We start from the raw sequence: 22,843 nt of genomic DNA, 5'->3' as shown, positions 1-22,843 counted from the left end.
TGTCAAGGCAGTTTCTATGGGAAAAAATAGATTAATAGTGCTCATAGTCAGCTCCCTGTATTGACTCCTTTCCACATTCTCAGCTTTTTAAGGGCATCAGTCAAGTTTTTATTAGGGCACTAATTTCATTTCATTAATCAACTGTGATATATAAAATTAAGCTTTGACTATTAAATCTTTTATGTCAGGCATTCTCATGATGTGGCTGTTTTTAACAACAACCTGTTTGATTTATGGAACGTTAAATGCTGGTGGATTCTTTAATTTGGAAAATGAAGTGAATCCTGAAGTGTGGATGAATATTGTAAGTCATGGAAAATTCCAAAGAACATCAAAAAAGCTGATTATGAGGATCTCACTGGGTTGTGAGATTATTAAACATCCTGTTATAGCAGAAAATCTCTGATAAGAAAGCAGATAAAACTTAGGTGATTTTTAATATTTCCCCAAGAGTCAAGCTAGGTAGATCTGCTCTTTTGGCTGAATTAATAATACTTTCTAGAAATGAAAAGCTGAATTGTATTTTTTATAGACAACCACTTCTTTTGAATTTGTTTTTTAAGAATATTAAGAATTTATATCTTACACAAACTGGATGATATATATGATTGCCCTCTACCAGACTATGGTTTTATTATCTTCAAACCAAGAGGGGTCTCAAAAGACAATTAACTTGAGAAGAGAATTTTGTCAGAAGAGTGGATCAATGCTAAATATTATCTCCACTCACCATGCCCCCAAATTTGCCAATAGCAGACATTTTCTAATATTCTACTTATTTTTTTATCAAGACTTTATGTAGTAAATTAATTTTACAGTTACCTGGGGCTACAGATTTCAGATAATTCACCCCAAAAAGCACATACCAGATGCTTTGTTCTAGTTCTTTTTGATAACCTTTAGAGAAGATGTTTACTTAATGCCTGTATTTTCACTGGGCAGAGTGAAATCATCACCTATAATGGCTACCCCAGTGAGGAGTATGAAGTCACCACTCAAGATGGGTACATACTCAGTGTCAACAGAATTCCCTATGGGCGAAGAGATACTAAGAGCACAGGTATAAGATGTGTCTCTCCTGAGAAGGAAGACTGCATGTAACTGAAATTACTGCTGGCTATTCACTAAGAGTGACTGATTTATCAAAATTGGTTTCAATTTCAGATTAGTCTTCAAATGGTTAATAGGAAGTCTCATTCTTTTCTAATTCTCTGAAGACAGGCAAGAATCTAAAAATACAAAGGGCAAGACTGATCTTGTTGGCTGCAACCAGATTTGCCTGTTAGTTTGTACCTGCAAAGGCAGAGCCTACCTCTCCTTAGCTCATTACTCGTCTCTCATGTGGAAAATTGCTGTATCTCGGGAAAGTGGATTTACTCACGGTTGCAAGGAGATTTGCTGGGTTGTATGAATTGGCTGTGGAGTACCCCAAAAGAATTTTTCCTGCCCCTACTAGAATCAATAGGCTTTGCTCTGTAGGATAAAATATCAAATTAAATGGCAGTGGCATTTCCAAAACTTTCTCCAGGAAAGAAAACTTTAACATTCATCTATACTTTGACCTGAGGGACAAACAGTTTGTGGAATAAAAGAGCATGGTGTTAAGAAGACCTGAATCCTAGAATGACGAGGCAGCTTGCAAAAGCAGAGGAATTGCACTCTTTAAAAGAGGAAATGTAACTGCAAAGCCTCTGAGGACAGAGAGAGGAGTACACAAAACATCTGGAAAGGCTTGGTGGCAAATCCTTTACCATGTTCATTCTGCTCTGTCTCTCCCTCCATCCACGTTGAAAAGGAGTTAAAATCACGGTGTTCCACATTTTCTTCCTCTAAGGAAGCAATCTGTAATTTAGAGTTTTGAAATGAAACATGAAAAAATGGGAGTGGGACATGGATAAGATGACCTGACTGAATTTCAGATATACAACATGTAAGTTTTTCAGTTAAGTCCCACTTTAGAATATACTTATATGAAACAATTATTCATTGTTTATCTAAAATTCAAATTTAACAGGTCATCCTGCATCTTTTGGTTAATCTTTGTTTTCATTTTTTGCTAAATCTGGCATCACCAAGCATGGGGAAGAAGAGGCTATGAAATATAAAATAATAATTTTAAAGGAAAGGTTTTTCTTAAGGAGGGAGAATTTTGAGAAGATTTGGAATTAAAAAAACATTTATTAGGTGTATTGTTTTAAAAGCTTTACATTAATTTAAATCAGTTAAACCTCCAAACAACCCTAGGAGGTCAGTACTATTAGTAGTTATCTTTTTACAGATGACGAAACTGAGGCAAAACAGATTATGTAACACGCATGAAGTCACACAGATAGCAAGTGACAAAACCAGAAATCAAACCCAGGCAGCCTGAGTCCAGAGCCTGAATTCTGAACTTTTAAATTATAATGTCTTTTCTGACCCTTCCACCCTGGTTCTTCTGAGCTCCCTGAATACTCTCTCCCTTGGGAATTTGAGAGTTGGCAGAGGGCTGTGGAGCTGAGTTTACTATTATAGTTTTCAAATGCTCTCCAATAGACAGAGGCTGGGGATTTGGTAAGAAGCTTGGGGAGGAACTGCTCATCATCTGTTTACACTCACCGCCTCTTCCTCCCTGGAAGAGGCATAGGATTCCGTTGAACATGATCACTTCCGTGTCTTTGCAAGCCAAATCCAGGAGATATGTAAATATGAATACATAGAGCAGAAAAGTTGCAAGCACACACTTTATCATGAAACAGGACTGGGCTTGAGTCCTGGCTATGTACCTTGGTAGCTGGATGACCCCTCAGGAAAGTTACTTAACTACCTTAAGGCTAGGTGTCCACCTCTGTAAAGTGGGGAACCTCAAAACAGTATCTACTTCATAGAGTTATTGTAAGAATTTAATAAGCTCACGCATGTCAATCAGTCAGCAAAACATCAGATAGAAAGTGTATGCTCAAGAAACTTCTGCAATTATAATGCTCTACACTAATGACAGGGGGCAAAGTGAATGCTGTTTTTGCTTTTTGCTTTTCCCGGTGGTGTGTGTGAGTGTGTTTCTGTCATGTTCCTGAGATGCTCTATTTATCAGAAATTATTCTCTTGCTCTCTCTCTCCGTCTCTTTCTCTCTCCCTTCCTCCCTCCCTCCAGGTGCCCGGCCAGTCGTGTGCATGCAGCATGCCCTGTTTACAGACAGTGCCTCCTGGCTTGAGAATTATGCCAATGGCAGCCTTGGGTTCCTTCTAGCAGATGCAGGTTATGATGTATGGATGGGAAACAGTCGAGGGAACACTTGGTCAAGAAGACACAAAACACTCTCAGTGACCGAAGAGGAATTCTGGGCCTTTAGGTAAACTGTATCTAAGAGAATTCATGAGGAAAGTTGGAGACAATTTCTTTAAATATAATGGTGTGGGTGATATTAATAATAATGTATGATACTTGGAGTCACACAGCTCCTTGTAGTTGCTACTAACTTCTAAAAGGGGAGAAATAGCAAGAAGCTTTGATTTGAACTGATTCTCCCACAGGCAAATTATATCATTTTAACATATATCTTGTTAAATCTTGTTAAATTTTAACATATAATTCTATCCAATGTTATACATTATAAGTATGTCCCAAGGGATATCTCAGGAAATTCCTGTGACGAATGCATGCCTACTATAACAGTGCCTACTATATGCACTGTTCCAGGTCCTGAGCATGCAAGAGTGAACTAAGTCCCTGCTCTCATGCAGCTTATATTCATTCTAATGATGCTATTACATGTATTTTACTTCAAGCACTGTGGCTGAGACTGTATACAATGCCATTTGCAAAAAACCTCTACTGTGAGCTCTTTAAAAGCTTGGTAGTGAGCTGTGGAGTGGATCTTTTGATAGGCTGACTGCTTCTTTTAGTGAATGTGCTTTCAGCCATCACCAGAAGACTGACTGATGCCCACAATGGACATCCTTCCTCAGGCCTAAGCTCCCTGTAGGTTTGCAAGCCTGTTGCCAGAACAGAACCATATTCAAGAAATATTCAGTACCCACTGACAAGTTGAGAGGAAAGGAAGAATAGACTAGATTGTTAGGGTCAGAGCTCTTTGGCAGGGGCAGGCATCAGGAAATATTTTGTGTCATCGGTCCTTGGCTGGGGTCTTGAAGCTTGTTTACTTTAAGGTATCACAACAATTGTCTTATACTTAGGAGTACCAGTCTAGAGATTTCCTGGCATGTTCTTTTTTTTCATCTTGAATACAGTTTTACTTATTATTTTTTACTGAGGTGATGATAGTTTACAACTTTGTGAGATTTCAGTTGTACATCATCTTATAAGTGCACTCCTTCACCCCTTATGCCCATCCTCCAACCCTCTTCCCCCTGGTGACCACTGAACTGTTCTCTTTGTCCGTGTGTTTATCTTCCACATCTGAGTGAAATCATAAGGTGTTTGTCTTTCTCTGTCTGGCTTATTTCACTTAACATAGTACCCTCGAGGTCCACCCATGTTGCTGTGAATGGGAGGATTTAGTCTTTTTTTATGGCTGAGTAGTGTCCCATTGTGTACGTACACTACATCTTCTTTATCCAATCATCAGTTGATGGGCACTTGGGTTGCTTCCATGTCTTGGGTATTGTGAACACTGCTGCAGTGAACGTAGGGGTGCACAAGTCTCTTTGAATCGTTGATTTCAAGTTCTTTGGATAAATCCCCAGTAATGGGATAGCTGGGTCATATGGTATTTCTATTTTTAATTTTTTGAGAAATCTCCATACTGTTTTCCATAGTGGCTGCACCAGGTTTATTCCTATCAGCAGTGAATGAAGGTTCCTTTTTCTCCACATCCTCTCCAACATTTGTTCTTTTCTGTCTTGGTGATTATAGCTATTCTAACAGATGTAAGGTGATATCTTAGTGTAGTTTTGATTCGCATTTCCGTGATGATTAGTGATGTTGAATATATTTTCGTGTGCCTGTTGGCCATCTGTACATCTTCTTTGGAGAAATGTCTGTGAATGGGCAGAAATATCCTCTGCCTACTTTTTGATCCAGTAGTTTGCTTTTTTGTAGCTCACTTGTGTGAGTTCTTTATATATTATGGAGATTAACCCTTTGTCAGATATGTGCTTTGCAAATATTTTCACATAAACTGCAACTCAGTTGATGGGCTCTCTTTCCATTTTGATCCTGGTTTCCTTTGTCTTGCAGAAGCTCCTTAGTCTGATGAAGTCCCACTTGTTTGTTTTTTCTTTTGTTTCCCTTGTCTGAGTAGACATGGTATTCGAAAATGTCCTTTAAGACTGATGTCAAAGAGTGTACTACCTATATTTTCTTCCAGAAGTTTTGTTGTTTCAGGTCTTACCTTCAAGACTTGGATCCATTTTGAGTTTATTTTTGTGTATGCCAAAAGACAATTATGTGCTTTCATTCTTTTGCATGTGGCTGTCCAGTTTTACCAACACCATTTATTGAAGAGACTTTTGTTTCTCCCTTGTATGTTCTCAGCACCTTTGTCAAAGATTAGCTGTCCATAGATGTGTGGTTTTATTTCTGGGCTTTCAATTCTGTACTATTGATCTGCGTGCCTGTTTTTGTACCAGTACCATGCTGATTTGATCACTATAGCTTTGAAGTATATGTTGAAGTCAGGGATAGTGATGCCTCCAGCTTTGTTCATGTTTCCCAGGATTGCTTTAGCTATTCAAGGTCTCCTGTTGCCCCATATGAATTTTAGGATTCTTTGTTCTATTTCCATGAAGAATGTCACTGGGGTTCTGATTGGGATTGCATTGAATCTGTAGATTGCTTTAGATAGTATGGACATTTTAATTATGTTTATTCTTCCAATCCATGTACATGAAATATCTTTGCATTTTTTTAGGTCTTCATTGATTTCTTTCAGTAACGTCTTATAGTTTTCATTGTATAGGTCTTTTACCTCCTTGGTTAAATTTATTCCTAGATATTTTATTATTTTTGTTGCAGTTGTAAATAGGATTGTATTCTTGAGTTCTCTTTTTGTTGGTTCGTTATTAGAGCATGAAAATGCAAGTGATTTTTGTAAGTTGATTTTGTACCCTGCAACTTTCCTGTAGTTGTTGATTATTTCTAATAGTTTTCCAGTGGATTCTTTAGGGTTTTCTATATTTAAAATCACGTCATCTGCAAACAGGGAGTTTCACTTCTTCATTGCCTATTTGGATTCCTTTTATTTCTTTTTCTTGCCTAATTGCTCAGCGAAACTTCCAGTATTATGTTGAATAAGAGTGGCAAGAGTGGTACCCTTGTCTTGTTCCTGTTCTCAGAGGGATGGCTTTCAGTTTTTCCCCATTGAGTATGATGTTGGCTGTGGGTTTGTCATATATGGCCTTTATCATGTTGAGGTACTTTCCTTCTATCCTCATTTTATTGAGAGCTTTTATTGTAAATGGATGTTGGATCTTGTCAAATGCTTTCTCTGCATCTATTGAGATTATGATGTGGTTTTTGTTCTTTATTTTGTTAATGTTGTGTATTACATTGATTGATTTGCACATGTTGAACACTTGGTATAAATCCCACTTGATCATGGTGTATGATCTTTTTAATGTATTACTGCATTCAGTTTGCCAATATTTTGTTGAGGATTTTTGCATCTATGTTCATCAGCAATATTGGCCTGTAATGTTTCTTCTTTGTTTTGTCCTTGTCTGGCTTTGGTATCACAGTGATTTTGGCCTCTTAGAATGTGTTAGGAAGTGTTCCATTCCTCAATTTGCTGGAATAGTTGGGAAGGATAGGGAATAAATCTTTTTTGAATGTTTGGTATAATTCTCCAGAGAAGCTGTCTGGTCCTGGACTTTTATTTGTTGGGATGTTTTGGATTACTGTTTTAATCTCTTTACTTGTGATTGGTCTTTTCAGATTCTCTATTTCTTTTTGATTCAGCTTTGGGAGGTTATAAGAGTCTAAGAATTTATCCATTTCTTCTAGATTGTCCCATTTGTTGGCATATAGTTTTTCATAGTATTCCATTATAATCTTTTGCATTTCTGTATTATTTGTTGTAATTTTCCTCTTTCATTTCTAATTTTATTTATTTGAGCTTTCTCTCTTTTTTTCTTGTGAGTCTGGCTAAGGATTTGCCAATTTTGTTTATCTTCTCAAAGAATCAGCTCTTTGTTTCATTGATCCTTTCTACTGTCTCTTTTTGTTTCAAATTCATTTATTTCTGCTCTGATTTTTATTATTTCCCTCCTTCTTCTGATTTTTGACTTTGTTTGTTCTTTTTCTAATTTTGTTAGGTGTGGTTTGAGATTTCTTATTTGAGATTTTTCTTATTTGCTAAGGTTAGCCAGTATTGCAATGAATTTTCCTCTTAGGGCCACTTTTGCTGCATCCCATATGAGTCAATATGCTGTGTTTTCATTTTTACTTGCCTCCAGATATTTTTTTATTTCTCTTTTAATTTCTTCAATGATGCATGTGTTGTTCATTAACATGTTGTTTAGTCTCCACATATTTGTCCTTTTATCAGCTTTTTTCTTGTAGTTAATTTCTAGTTTCATAGCATTATGGTCAGAAAAGTTGCTTGATGTTATTTCAATATTCTTAAATTTATTGAGGCATATAGTTCTATCCTTGAGAATATTCTATGTGCAGTTGAGAAGAATGTATATTCTGCTGTTTTGTATGGAGTGTTCTACATATATCTATTAAGTCCATCTGGTGTGGTTTTGCATTTAATTCCACTGTTTCCTGTCTGGATGATCTATCCATTGATGTAAGTGGAGTGTTGAGGTCCCCTACTATTATTGTGTTGTTGTTAATATCTCCTTTGAGGTGCATTAATAGTTGCTTTATGTACTTTGGTGCTCCTGTGTTGGGTGCATACGTGTTTATAAGTGTTATGTTTTCTTGGTGGAGAGTCCCTTTTATTATTATATACTGCCATTTTATGTCCCTCTTTACCATTTTTATCTTGAAGTCTACTTTGTCTGATGCCAAGTATAGTAACACCTCCTTTCTTTTATTTGCCATTAGCTTGGAGTATTGTCTTCCATCCCTTCACTCTGAGCCTGTGTTTGTCATTGGAGCTGAGATGTGTTTCCTGGAGGCAGTATATTGTTGGGTCTTGTTTTTTAATCCATCCCATCTCTCTGTGTCTTTTGTTTGGAGAATTCATTCCATTTACATTTAGAGTGATTACTGATATATGAGGGCATAATGCTGCCATTTCCTTCCTCATTTTCTGGTTCTTCTGCATTTCCTTTGTTTCTCAACTCATGTATTTTGGACTACCAATTCAATTAGGTAGTTTTCTATGCTGGCTTTCTTAGTTTTCTCCTTACTTATTATTTGTATCTCTCTTCTAATTATATGTTTAGTGGTTACCATGATGTTTGTATGAAAGATGTCATAGATGAGATAGTCTATTTTCTGATAACCTCTTGTTCCTTAGAGTAAGCTGATTCCATCCCTTTCCCCTTCCCCTTCTAAGTTGTTTTTGTCACATATTTTTCCATCTTGTGTCATGAGTTTGAGGTTAAAATGATTATATTTATTTGTGATGTTTTTTGTCCTTTTATCTTTAATGTTATAATTAAGTATTTGCTAACCTGTTCTGATGAATAACTACAATATTCTGATTTTGTCTACCTATTTATCTTCTTACTCAGGGTTTTGTAACCTGTTTATTTTTTCTTTTGGGTAAGAGGGCCTTCTTGAGGATTTCTTTGAGGGGCGGTGGCCTTGAGGCGATGACCTCCCTTAGCTTTTGTTTATCTGGGAAGGTTTTTATTTCTCCATCATATTTGAAGTATATTTTCTCTGGATAAAGTATTCTTGGCTGAAATTTTTTGTATTTTAGGTTTTGAATATATCATTCCACTCTGTCCTAGCCTATAAGGTTTCTGCTGAGAAATCTCCTGAAAGCCTGATAGAGGTTCCTTTGTAAGTTATTTTCTTTTGCCTTGCTGCCCTTAATATTTTTTCTTTGCTGTTGACTTTTGCCAGTTTCACTAGTATATGCCTCACAGTAGGTCTTTTTACATTGGTATAGTTAGGCTACCTATTGGCTTCTTTCACTTGTATTTCTAGCTCCTTCCCCAGGTTTGAGAAGTTCTCAGCTATTGTTTCTTTGAATAGGCTTTCTTCTCCCTTGTCCTTCTCTTCTCCCTCTTGAAGACATATAATCCTTATACTGCATTTCCTAATTGACTTGGATATTTCTTGGAAAATGTCTTCACTTCTTTTTAGTCTTAGTTCTCTCTCTTCCTCCATCTAAAGCATTTCTACATTTTTGTCCTCAATATTGCTGAAACGTTCCTCAATAATATCAGCTCTATTGTTCAGGGAATCCATATTCTTCTTTATCTCACCCACTGTGTTTTTCATCTCCAATATTTCTGGTTGGTTCTTCTTTATAGTTTCAATCTCTTTTGTGAAGAAGTTCCTGAATTCATTGAACTGTCTATCTGCATTTTATTGTAACACATTGAGTTTTTTTAATAGCTATTTTGACTTCTCTGTCATTTAGATTATAGATTTCTGTGCATTCAGGATTGATTTCTGGGTACTTGTCATTTTCCTTCTGGTCTGGAGATTTAATATATTTTTTAATACTGCTTTATGGTGTGTATTTGTGCTTCCACATAGTAGTAGTATTTGATTGCCACTTCCTGCTGCCACTGGGTGAGGCTCAAGAGCTGCATATTCTGAGCCCACCATGATCTTCAGCTAAGCTCCCAGGCACTGCTTTTACAGGCCTGCTGAACTGAGGTGCCAGGTGGAGGGGCTGTGCACTTTCTTTCTCCTGCACTATCTTGGGGGCTTCTCCCTCTGCCCTCACTATCTGCTCTCCTGGGGTATTAGTTTGATGAAGACATCTCCATGATAGCTAGTCGCATCTCTGTGGTGCTTTTCTTTGGGCTGTGAGGGACCTTGGAAAGTGACGGCTTTCCCACCGAGGGCTGCCTCCTCTCCCTTTCCTCTCAGAACCATGTGAAGTCCCTGGGTCACTGCCCTTTGGGAGGAAGAAAAGATTCCTCTTACCTTGTTCCACTTCCTCAGGGGGGCTCTAGCACCTCCATCTTCACACGTATGGCTGCATGGGTCTCTCAGATGTCTTTTATGTAGTGTCCTTTCTTGGAAAGTGAATGTCGTTTTCATTGTATCTTAGATGGGAGAGCTTAAGGGGAGAGCTCATTCTGCAATGATACTGATGTCACTCCCCTCCTCATATGTTCTTTTAATAAACAGGTCTCTAGTTTATGGGGTACCCTTACTCAACTATATGTTATGTAGGCCTTTTTGTTGTCTTATATTAATGCTGGCTGAACTGGTACTATAGGATTTTGGTATATATTGACTACATCTCTACATGGATAGAACTATTAATAGTAGCAACATATGATTGAGCTCCTACTAGCAGCCAGAGTCATTCCTTTAATATCATCCAACCCCTATAGAAGCCCTGCTTTATACCAGGCACTATCATGTTCATTCCACATGATAAGAAAACTTAACTCAGAGCATGTAAATAAATTAAAGTTACTCAGCTATTACATGGTATAATCATGATTTATAACCAGTTCTGTGTCCAAAGCTGGGTATTAAATGGTCCTAATAGTCTTGAAGTAGCCTGAGGGAGTCTGAAGTAGAGGTGTGCAAACTACATGGGGAAAGGACGGTGAAAGAAACACAAGAGAAAGGAATGAAGAGGAGGAATGATAAGACTGAAATTCAGGTAGGATACACAAGTCTTGAAATAATTCCTGTTACTAGAAAGTAACACATATAAAGGCAGCAAACAAAAGTCACAATAGCCTACATGTAATTGGATAAATAATGAAATATACACCAAATAAATGGACAGCAGAGAATTCTATGTATAAAAAATAAGTGAGCAAATGCTTTGAGTTTTAAATTTAATTGCAAGTGTTTATAAGCCCCTGTTTTATTTTTCAGTTTTGATGAAATGGCCAGATATGATCTCCCAGCAGTAATAGACTTCATCATAAGTAAAACTGGTCAGGAGAAGTTGTATTTCATTGGACATTCACTTGGAACTACAATAGGTATGTTTACAAGAGTCAACACTTTACAAGAGTCAGAGTCTTGCAAGAGTTCACCTTTAAATTGGGGCAGAGGAACTGCCATTTATAATTCCCTTAATTCTCTATCCCATGCTGGGCATATAACTCTAGTGCCCCAAGTGGCTGTGAACCTGAATGCAAGAGACTGTCGGTATGTACTGCAAATCTTTCCTTCAATTCTGGTCACAACAGTACATTTGTGATGGTGATGTAATTTCCCAGGAATAACATGTTTCCCCAAATCCAAAGAAGTATTTCCAAAAAGTAAGTTTCTAGATCCCCTCTGAGCTAAAAAAGTAAAGCTTAATGCCATGAAACATCACTGAAGAATGCTAAGTATACATCAATCATACTTTCCTCACAACCTACAAAGGGATTTAAAAAGAAATAAAAGGGAGGACCTTATATATATATATATATATATATATATATATATATATATTTGAACAAACTGAAAAGGTAAGATCACTTTTTTTTGAGTTGAAACAGAAGAGCTTTCTCTAACATATAAACTGGTCTTATCTAGTTAGCATATGATTTAATATTTATGGAATAGCAATTAAATGTAAACACTACATAGAGAAATTTATTGTAAAAATCCAAGACCCTGCTCTTTGAAAATACACTTTTCAATGATTTCCTAGATCTTTTGGAAAGAAATCAATGATCTAGCTCCAAATAAAAATTTTAAGAAATCCGTACTATTAAAAATGTGAATTTGTTAGTGATCTTCCACTAAAATTTCTAATTTTTACAAAATTAAGTTATGTGAAATGCAATGTTTTAGTTTGGGTGAAACTGCACAAGAGATACTAAATATTCTTACAGTAGTCTCATTATCACCACTATCATCAACAGCAAACAGGTATTTATCAGTGCCTTATACTGATAGGCAGCTTACAAGTTGGGAACAGGCAATGAGCACCGGAGACCATATTCTAAAAGAGTGTCAAAGAACTAAGCAGAGACTCCCCCCAAAAATTGCCACTAACAGGTAAACAATCATACTATCATAGCTAACACTTATTGAGTATTTATCATATTTAGGGCCCTGTGTTCAGGACATTTCCCACAATATCTCTCTCTAAGCTTTGGAACAATCCTACCATTATTATTCCCATCTCATGGATGAGAAAACAGATGTTTAAAGAAATTAAGTGGATTGCTTAAGGTGTCTTAGCATGCAAGATACAGAATGAAGATTCAAACCAGGTCAGTTTGATTTCACCAGTGGGGTGGTTGGGCACTGTGGAGAAACTGTAAGGAGGAGGAATGACTTGATCGAGGTCAAGAAATGTGAGTAAGACTTAGATATGCTCTTATATCCGATCTGTAAAGAAAACATAGAAAATTTGATCATCAGTGCTCTGTATTGCACTAGGGCATGAAATTTTCCAGTCAGCAACTATTTGCATTTTGGGCAGAGAAATTTTTCTTATGTGGAAAGGGCCCAATCTTTGTATGGCATCTAGCAATTAAGGCCCTAGCCCACTAAATGACAACAGGGCTCCCTAGTCAGTATGATCACTAAAAAACTAATCTCCACACATTTCCAGACACCTTCTGGGGGGAGTATTATGTTAATACAAAGTCAGTTCTTTTTCTGGCCAAGACACTTTCAATGTTTCAACAAGAATTTCAGCAGAAAAAAAAAAAAAACCCTCTACTAAAGCTACACACACCTAAGCACCCACACACACATACACACACACCCACAGTGGAGGGGGCCCAGGAAGGTACCTCAGGGAACCCAAACACACAGATACACCATACAGCCTTTCCTATGTGGTACTGATCTCCACCCTCATCCTCACAGGGCTAGAAATGGGTGCAATGCTGTTGCTAAAAGATCAGAAAAATTAGAGCAAATGGAGATACCTGGTCCTTACTGAGACCACAATGGACCAGGGGAAAGCTCCTTCCCTCTTGGGAAGATTCTAGAGGGTTGGTAAGCATCCAGTGAAGCACTGGGAGCAATGAAATCTCTTTCCATTATGAGAAAGAAAAATTGTGGAATAACTGGTTGATACTGCAGAAAGAACTGATTGGCTCACCTCCCGTGAACTAGTTATTTACTTCCAGAGGCTCTTTGACTGATTCTGGCATCTCAGAGTTGGGGGTAAAATGACAACATTGCCAGCATTAACCCGTGCTTGAGAAGTGAGGTTGCCCACAATTCAATGAGCAGTAGTTGATTCAGTAGCTTATCCCTCACTTTCCCCAACCAAGTTAAATTGTCCAGAATAAGAGAAAAATGGAGACTTGAGAGTAGAGAGGACTGAAGACTGACCATCTTTGCAGAATAACTCAGAAGAGTTTCCCAATTCATCCCCTAGATCATTGCAATAGAAGGATAAAAATGACAGCAGAGTCCCGCTTCTGTTAGTAGAAATATTGCATGAGTGTTTCTAATTTTCACAAGATTGTCTTGTTTCCTGTTCTCTCAGGGTTTGTAGCCTTTTCCACCATGCCTGAACTGGCACAAAGAATCAAAATGAATTTTGCCTTGGGTCCTGTTGTCTCTTTGAAATATCCCACGAGCATTTTTACCAGTTTTTTTCTACTTCCAAATTCCATAATCAAGGTAGGCTCCTCCTTTCACCAAAATGTATCTGAGGATCTCACTTTTGATCATAGAACCTTATTATTTTAAAATTTATTGTGAAGTAAAAGTAGGAAATTTAGATGAAATCTGTAGAATCCAGATTCTGCGACCATGTGTTTGCATGTGTGTTTGTCTGTGTGTGTGTACGACATTGTCTACAGTTCCCATATACAATTTCTACACTCAGTCATTCACAGAGTTGAGTATATATCAGAATCTCTAGCTGTGCTAAGCTCTGTGTCTGTATAGGGTCTACTCACAAGCTTTCTTGTTCCACCGGGAAGGTCAATGAAATTACAATGCCCACATAGAAGACATTTTTCAAGTTACATATGATCACTGACGTCCCTGATTTTGATGTTAGATAAGCCTGAATAATATACCCCTTCCCATGTGGGAGCTTGTTCTAATGTATTGAAGCTAAGATTCCAAATCCAGGTGTCTTACAGCTCAATTATTCATTCAAATATTTATTGATTATTTTACAAGGGTTGGAAAAGTAATTTGATTGCCAATTGTGGGTTGGGGATTTTATCCAATAAAAAGATATTTTTTTTTCTCTTTGCTTTGTGTTTCTCTAAAAAAGTCACTGCCACAATGAACATAGTATTTTACCAAGACTGCCCTTTAAATTTGGGGTGAAAGATAAAATGAATTTTGGCCATAATGAGCCACAACTAGAAGGACCTGCAACTGAGATAGTCAACTATGTACCAGGGGGGATTGGGGGAGATAAAGCAGAAAAAAAATGAAGTTTGGCAAAAATGAAGTCAAGGAGATCCCAGTCACCTACTGTGATTAGAGTATCACAGTAATTCATATGCAAGATGAGGCCCTGGTTTGGTGTGGAGTGGTGGGAATGGAAATAAATATTTGTGAGCTAACACAGGAAGAATTTCTATAGGGCCTAGTGATCAGTTTGATTCTAGTTTTATTGTATTGTTTACTGTAAATTCAAGTGATGTAACTTCCCTTTTTCATGGTTGATAGTCTTATTTCAAGGTGTTTGATGTCAGTTAGTTTTGGATGTGTTCTGCATTTGGGCAAAGATGAGCAGACAAATTAGTTAAGTTAAACTCAGAGATGGACACATCTATCTCAAAATATACCAGTTTTGCATATGTATTGCTCTGCCTGCACAGGTCGGGTCTGAGGAAAACATTGGTCCTGGCTTATCTCATTTTTCTATCTCCTACTGTCAAATTTCCTGTCACTTGAAGCCCCTTTCCCAACCCTGCCCACCATTTCAAAACATCTGTCTTCCCCAGAAGCTCCAGGTCTCCTACCAGAGATTCCCCACCCAAACTTATTTTCCCAAGTCCTAGAAGTTTTAACCATGCTGCCTTCCATGACATCATAAATTTTTTTCTGTCCAGAGACACTCTCCCCTCAGTACACCATTCTCTACTTTTCAGCATAAGAGCTGGCTAATCTGGGACACTACTAGAAAGACGATGTGCACATGAATAATAGAGAAAACTCTGCTTTTGCTTCCTATTCAAGGCAATATTTGACCTTACGGAGAAACTGTTCCACCTTTCTTGCCAATTAATAAGAAATATTGGCAGTCAATTATTGGACAGAACATGGGGGAGCTTCATAATGAATTTGGGGTTGTGGGTCCTTACTGCAATCTCCCTGTAGACTATGTTTGATGGTAGAGATGGATTTATAAGTGGTAACTTTTCTTGAATTACTTGGCCAAAACAGCAAATACAAATACAAGTAGATCCCCAAGAATCCTCATTCCTGAGATAAAGGGAATGTCAAGGATTCAGAAAATAATTCTTAAAAAGATAATTATTTTTTATTTTTACAGAGTTTTTTTGGTACCAAAGGTTTACTTCTAGGAGATAAGATAGGGAAGATATCTTCTACGAAAATTTGCAACAATAAAATATTATGGATGTTGTGTAGCGAATTTATGTCCTTATGGGCTGGATCCAACAAGAAAAATATGAATATGGTATGTATATTGATTATGGGACCATTTGATGCTTTAAGAAATTCCAGTTTTCCTTTGATTAATTTTGATGCATCAATGACACTGCATAAATTCATGCGGTATTCTAAACTCTTAAAGGTGAAGATTTGCTATTCATAGAAGATTAGGTCAATAGACCATGAATGCAAGGACTGGGAAAGGGAATAGGCAGCTTCATCCTTCCATCCTGGTCAAATTTAGCAGAATAGATTCCACAATGCATAGCAGTTTCACATGTTCGTAATTAGCCACCACTTACTACAGTTATTTTGAATTTACAGTTAATACAGTACATTAAAAAATAAAATCCTAGAAAGGATGAGAAGCACATATAAGCATTTAACTCATTTCATGTGTGCCTTCTCTTCTTGACCTCAGTTTGGCCTCAGATAAAACTCATCCCTTAAAAGGAAAATACAAGACAGAATGGAACGGAGGTGGAATCCTTTTCCTATGAGGAAGCAGCAGTCCTGTTTTATCAACTCTTTATTTCCTCTTATTGAGAATTTGAGCAAGAGGATGAAGAAGAGGAGAAGGAGGAGTTTATACTTGTAGACTAGTGTGATTGAATAGTTGTCTCTGTCATATTCCAAATAGCAGCCAAAGAGACTATTGCAGTGAAGCTAGTCCCCAAAAAGCTTTTCTCCACCAGCCCATCCTACCCCTGTTCTTCAAGAGGATAAGTTGTATTAGACTGAAGACCATGAGGAAACATTGTTGAAAGCCTTAATCAAAAGTAAAGATTATTAATAATTCTCTTGATTAGTTTCATTATATGCCAAGACATAGAATTGTATTGTTTATATTCCAAGACATAGAATTGTATTACTATATCTATAATTTTTCATCTCTATAATGTTTACAAAGATTGAAGAACAGTGCATATGAAAGTGATTGGTTTTCAACTTTTATCTTGCAATATTTTATTTTGTCCTCACAAAAGCTAAGCAAGTTGGTAGTATGATTTTTAGTAGGTTCATTTAATAGATGAAAAAACAGAAACTCAGAGATGTTAAATAACTTTCCCCAAGTCACAAATCTTATAATTAACAAAGTTAGGTCCTGAAATTCAGGTTTTCTGATTTCTTGATCTGTGACAGTGCACATCCGTGCACACGCACTCACCACCCCAGCGCTTGCACTTAGCACCTTTCCTAGTTGCTTTGCTCCATCATGTCCATTGTTGCTTCTTCTACTTCAAGATAAGCAAATTATCCCACAGCTTCAGAGCTGGTGCAGGTTTGCTCTCAAGCAGCCCATACAACTTGTCACCCCATGGTTCATTCACATGGAAGTGTCTGATAGGAATTTATGATAATCTAGATGATTCTGTCCTGCCATTTTCAACATCCCAGTATTTGTTTACTAATTCTTAGCAAAATTTTTCTCTGCTTCTGAAAGGTATAGTTTATTTCATTGGATGACTATTGCTGTAACATGTGTTTTGTTTCCGTTCAGAGTCGAATGGATGTGTACATGTCACATGCTCCCACTGGATCCTCAGTACAGAATATCCTGCATATAAAACAGGTAGCATCTTTGTCATGGAAAACATTTCCAGTGCTTCTTTTCGTTATATATGAAAGGACAGAGTTAACAGGCCTACTCTAAGAAGCTTAGAAGCCAGCATGATTTGATTTCCCTGAATTTTAAGAGAAAGGACAAGGTACGATGCAGACCAGGTGGGTGACATAAATGAATCCCATCTTAAATCAGAGTTTGTAAAATAGGCCCGGAGCTGAAACAAGAGGCAAACTGGGAAAGCCTCAAGAGAGCTGAGCCTTCCCAAGAGAGATGTGACTTCCTCTAACGAGTGTGGGTTTTCCATTAGCTCTTCCTTACAACCAAGGGAGACCATTGCTTTCCTCTCAGATGACCCTGCTTTTTATGGTGGCAAAAATGTATTTACATCCTTCTGGTGGTCCAGAAGCCTTATTGTCTTCCCAGGGTACAGTGTTTTTCTAAGATTTGCTATTAGCAATCATAATTCTTACTCTGACTGTTCTTTTTTCTAAACAACATTCATTTCAGCTTTACCAATCTGATGAATTCAGAGCTTATGATTGGGGAAGTGAAGCCAAGAACATGCATCACTATAATCAGGTGAGCTACTCAGAATGACCTGAGAGGGGTGAATTTGAAAAATTATTATAAGAAATTATTTGAGAATGAAGAGAATCCTACCTGGCAATTAGTGGCATTCACACTGATGGATAGAGCTTTTCTAAAAAGTCTAATTTTAATCTATATTCATAGCCAAAAATGGAGAAATAAAAGAAGCATATACAATGGAAATTAAATAATTTGTAATCCTTCTACCCAGAGATAACTAGACACATCAATATTTTGTTGCATTTATTTCAATCTTCTGAGCATCATACTGCTTTTACACAACTTTTAATCTTGCTTTTTCATTTACAGTTATAACAAGACATAACTAATGGTCCCAAGGTGTTTTTAAACATACTTTTTAATGGCTGCATGACAACGAAAATTGTTTTATAAAAAATTTACAGAGAAAATGAATAGACGCTTCTTGATACCAACAGAAAAAATTAGGATTCCAAGATGAAAGTTAAGAGTATTATCTGCCCATGGAGAATTGATTCTTAAGGCATCTTTTTTCATCTAAGTTCACACACCAAAATCTGTAGACTCATTTAGCCTTTCTGAACTTTTAATCAATCCTGTTGCCACCATTTCTTTTCTCAAAGTCAGGGGCTAGGCTTCTCAGAAATAAGTAAGCATACTAAATTAAAATTTTCCCGTGCTTTCCCAGACTGACATATTTAAGGCTATTTATTAGTGCAAACTTGGATCAACTAAGTTGTTTCTGAGCATCAAAACTGTCAATCCGAGCAGTCAATTTCTCAATAATGGGTGGAATTGTGAGAGAAAAGATTCTACTAGCCTTTAAGGCAGCTATAAGGGCTAGACTATGTGTATTTTTATTATTTTTAAAATAATCTTAATTAAGGTGTAACTTACATACAATAAATTTCCCTAATTTTATGTGACCAATTTAACGAGGTTTGACAAATACATTCATTCATGTAACCGCACCACATACAAGATTTAGAACATTTCCACTACGCTCATCTCCATTCCATTTCTCCTGCCCTTTAGACTGTGTATATTCACAAGTGCATGTATTTGCAAATACTTAGAAAAGGGCCAGGAAAAAAAATAAACAACAAATGTTAAAGTGGTTACCTTCAGAGAGGGGAAGAAAGGAAGAATAAAGTGGATAGATACTGAAGGAATAAAGGAGGCGAGGCTCCCATTTTGGATTTTACACCCTTATATTTTCTTCCCTTTTTAATGTTTTTTTTTTATTGAGTCATAATAGTTTATAACATTGCGAAATTTCAGTTTTACATTATTATATGTCAGTCACCATATAAATGTGCCCCTTCACCCCTTGTCCCCAGCCCCCAACAACTTCCCCCGGGGAACCACTAAACTGTTCTCTTTGTCTGTGTGTTTGTTTATCTTCGACACATGAGTGAAAGCACGTGGTGTTTGTCTTTCTCTGCTTGGCTTATTTCATTTAACATAATACCCTCAAGGTTCATCCATGTTGATGTGAATGGGACAATTTTCTCTTATTTTATGGCTGAGTAGTATTCCATTGTATATATATATATATATATCACATCTTCTTTATCCAGTCATCGATGGACACTTGACTTACTTGCATGTCTTGGTTATTGTGAACACTGCTGCAGTGAACGTAGGGGTGCACAAGTCTCTTTGGATTGTTGATTTCAAGTTCTTGGGATAAATCCCCCATAGCGGTATAGCTGGGTCATATGTTATTTCTTCTTTTAATTTTTTGAGAAATCTCCATACTGTTTTCCATAGTGGCTACACCAGTTTCATTCCTACCAACAGTGTATGAGGGTTCCTTTTCTCCACATCCTCACCAACATTTGTTATTTTTTTGTCTTGGTGATTATAGCCATTCTAACGAGTGGAAGGTGATATCTTAGTGTAGTTTTCATTTGCATTTCCCTGATGATTAGTGACGTTGAACATCTTTTCACGTGCCTATTGGACATCTGTATATCTTCTTTGGAAAAAAATGTCTGTTCATATCCTCTGCCCACTTTTTGATTGGGTTGTTTGATTTTTTGTAGTTTAGTTGTGTGAGTTCTTTATCTATTATGGAAATTAACCCCTTGTCAGATCTATGATTTGCAAATATTTTCCCCATTTGGTGGATTATCTTTTCATTTTGATCCTGGTTTCCTTTGCTTTGCAGAAGCTTTTTAGTCTAATGAAGTCCCACTTGTTTGTTTTTTCTTTTATTTCCCTTGTCTGAGTAGACATGGTATTCGAAAAAATCCTTTTAAGACCGATGTCAGAGTGTACTGCCTATATTTTCTCCTAGAAGTTTCTTGGTTTCAGGTCTTACCTTCAAATCTTTGATCCATTTTGAGTCTGTTTTTGTATATGGAGACAGATAGTGGTCTACTTTCATTCCTTTGCATGTGGCTGTCCAGTTTTACCAACACCATTTATTGAAGAGGCTTTCCTTTCTCCATTGTATCTTGGCTCTTTTCTCAAAGATTAGCTGTCCATAGATGTGTAGTTTTATGTCTGGGCTTTCAATTCTGTACTATTGATCTGTGTGCCTGTTTTTGTACCATTACCATGCTGATTTGATCACTATAGCTTTGAAGTATTTGTTGAAGTCAGGGATAGTGATGCCTCCAGCTTTGTTCATGTTTCCCAGGATTGCTTTAGCTATTCAAGGTCTCCTGTTGCCCCATATGAATTTTAGGATTCTTTGTTCTATTTCCATGAAGAATGTCATTGGGGTTCTGATTGGGGTTGTATTGAATCTGTAGATTGCTTTAGATAGTATGGACATTTTAATTATGTTTATTCTTCCAATCCATGTCCATGAAATATCTTTCCATTTCTTTACGTCAACATTGATTTCTTTTAGTAATGTCTTACAGTTTTCCTTGTATGGGTCTTTCACCTCCTTGGTTAAATTTATTCCTAGGTATTTGTTTATTCCTAGGTTTTTCGTTGTTTGAAGAATAAATGGGGTTGTATTCTTCAGTTCTCTTTCTGTGGTTTGTTATTAAAGTGTAGAAATGCCACTGATTTTTGTATGTCAACTTGGTACACTGCAACTTTGCTGTAGTTGTTGATTATTTCTAATAGTTTTCCAGTGGATTCTTTAGGGTTTTCTATATCTAAAATCACATCATCTGCAAACAAAGAGAGTTTCACTTCTTCATTGCCTATTTGGATTCCTTTTATTTTTTCTGTCTTGCCTAATTGCTCTGGCCAAAACCTCCAGTACTATGTCGAATAAGAGAGGTGAGAGTGAGCACCCTTGCCTTGTTCCTGTTCTCAGAGGGATGGCTTTCAGTTTTTCCCTATTGAGTAAGATGTTGGCTGTGGGTTTGTCATATATGGCCTTTATTAAATGGAGATACTTTCCTTCTATTCCCATTTTATTGAGTTTTCATCATGAATGGATGTTGGATCTTGTCAAAAGATTTCTCTGTGTCTATTGAGATTATGATGTGGTTTTTGTTCTTTATTTTGTTAATGTTGTGTATCACACTGATTGATTTGTGGATGTTGAACCATCTCTGTGTCCCTGTTGTGATCTCGCTTGATCATGGTACATAATCTTTTTAATGTATTACTGTATTGGGTTTGCTAATATTTTGTTGAGGATTTTTGTATCTATGTTCGTCAATGATATTGGCCTGTAATGTTTCTTCTTTGTGTTGTCCTTGTCTAGCTTTGGTATCAGGGTGATTTTGGCCTCACAGAATGTGTTAGGAAGTGTTCCATCTTCCTCAATTTTTGGAATAGCTTGAGAAGAATAGGTAATAACTTGTCTTAGAACGTTTGGTATAATTCTCCAGAGAAGCTGTCTGGTCCTGGACTTTTTTTTTTTGGGATGTTTTTGATTACTGTCTCAATCTCTTTGCTGTGATTAGTCTATTCAGTTTCTCTATTTCTTCTTGATTCAGTTTTGGGAAGTTGTAAGAGCCTAAGAATTTATTCATTTCTTCTAGATTGTCCCATTTGTTGGCATAGAGTTTTTCACTGCATTCTCTTATAATCTTTTGTATTTCTGTGGTGTCCATTGTAATTTCTCCTCTTTCATTTCTAATCATATTTATTTGAGCCTTCTCTCTTTTGTTCTTAGTGAGTCTGGCTAAGGGTTTGTCAATTTTGTTTATCTCCTCAGAGAACCAGGTCTTTGTTTCATTGATCCTTTCTACTGTCTTTTTTTGTTTCAATTTCATTTATTTCTGCTCTAATTTTTATTATTTCCCTCCTGCTGAGTTTGGTCTTTGTTGTTTATTTTTCTAATTCTGATAGGTATAGTTTAAGATTGCTTATTTGAGATTTTTCTTGTTTTTTAACGTGTGCCTGTATTGCTATAACTTTCCCTCTTAAGACCACTTTTGCTACATCCCGTATGAGTAGTCAGTTGTGTTTTCATTTTCATTTGTCTCCAGATATTTTTTGATTTCTCTTTTAATTTCTTCAATAATCCATTGGTTGTTCAGTAGCATGTTGTTTAGTCTCCACATGTTTGTCCCTTTCCCAGCTTTTTTCTTGTACTTGATTTCTATTTTCATAGTGTTATGTTCAGAAAAGATGCCATATACGATTTCAATCTTCTTAAATTTATTGAGGCTTGCCTCATTTCCCAATATGTGGTCTGTCCTTGAAAATTTTCCATGCCCACTTGAGAATAATATGTATTCTACTGTTTTTGGATGGAGTGTCCTATAAATATCTATAAAGCCCATCTGGTCTCATTTTTCATTTAATTCCACTATTTCCTTGTCGACTTTTTTTTCTGGATGATCTATCCATAGATGTAAGTGGGGTGTTGAGGTCCCCTACTATTATTGTGTTGTTGTTAATATCTCCTTTTAGGTTTGCTAATAGTTGCTTTATGTACTTTGGTGCTCCCGTGTTGGGTGCATAAATGTTTATGTGTTACGTTTTCTTGGTGGAGTGTCTCTTTTATCATTAAATACTGCCCCTCTGTGTCTCTCTTTACCTGTTTTATCTTGAAGTCTACTTTTTCTGATATAAGTACGGCAAGACCTGCCTTCTTTTGTTTGCCATTAGCTTGGAGTTTCTTCTTCCATACCTTCACTCTGAGCCTGTGTTTGTCTTTGGAGCTGAGATGTGTTTCCTGGAGGCAGCATATT

At 36.8% G+C, this 22,843-nt stretch overlaps 1 protein-coding gene across 5 annotated transcripts in view; it reads left to right on the top strand.

Moving 5' to 3' along the window:
• Nucleotides 1-22,843, top strand: part of LIPN (lipase family member N) — a 42,736-nt gene that overhangs the window by 14,525 nt on the left and 5,368 nt on the right. For 3 of the 5 annotated variants that reach the window (XR_011523369.1, XR_011523370.1, XR_011523368.1), the window contains 8 exons: nucleotides 189-304; nucleotides 943-1,060; nucleotides 3,134-3,332; nucleotides 10,919-11,028; nucleotides 13,494-13,630; nucleotides 15,471-15,617; nucleotides 17,094-17,317; nucleotides 17,667-17,738. Coding sequence is in view for 2 of the 5 variants with exons in the window: in XM_008530920.2 (XP_008529142.1) it covers nucleotides 197-304; nucleotides 943-1,060; nucleotides 3,134-3,332; nucleotides 10,919-11,028; nucleotides 13,494-13,630; nucleotides 15,471-15,617; nucleotides 17,094-17,165; nucleotides 17,667-17,738 (963 nt within the window). In the remaining 3 variants the exon portion in view is untranslated. The remainder of the gene's footprint in view (nucleotides 1-188; nucleotides 305-942; nucleotides 1,061-3,133; nucleotides 3,333-10,918; nucleotides 11,029-13,493; nucleotides 13,631-15,470; nucleotides 15,618-17,093; nucleotides 17,318-17,666; nucleotides 17,739-22,843) is intronic. The other 2 variants (XM_008530920.2, XM_008530921.2) reach the window with 1 other exon arrangement.

The sequence above is a fragment of the Equus przewalskii genome, chromosome 1 (assembly GCF_037783145.1).
Source record: "Equus przewalskii isolate Varuska chromosome 1, EquPr2, whole genome shotgun sequence".
Classification (NCBI taxonomy): domain Eukaryota; kingdom Metazoa; phylum Chordata; class Mammalia; order Perissodactyla; family Equidae; genus Equus; species Equus przewalskii.
Note: the sequence above shows the minus strand (reverse complement) of the source record. Positions and strands in the feature narration are given on the sequence as shown.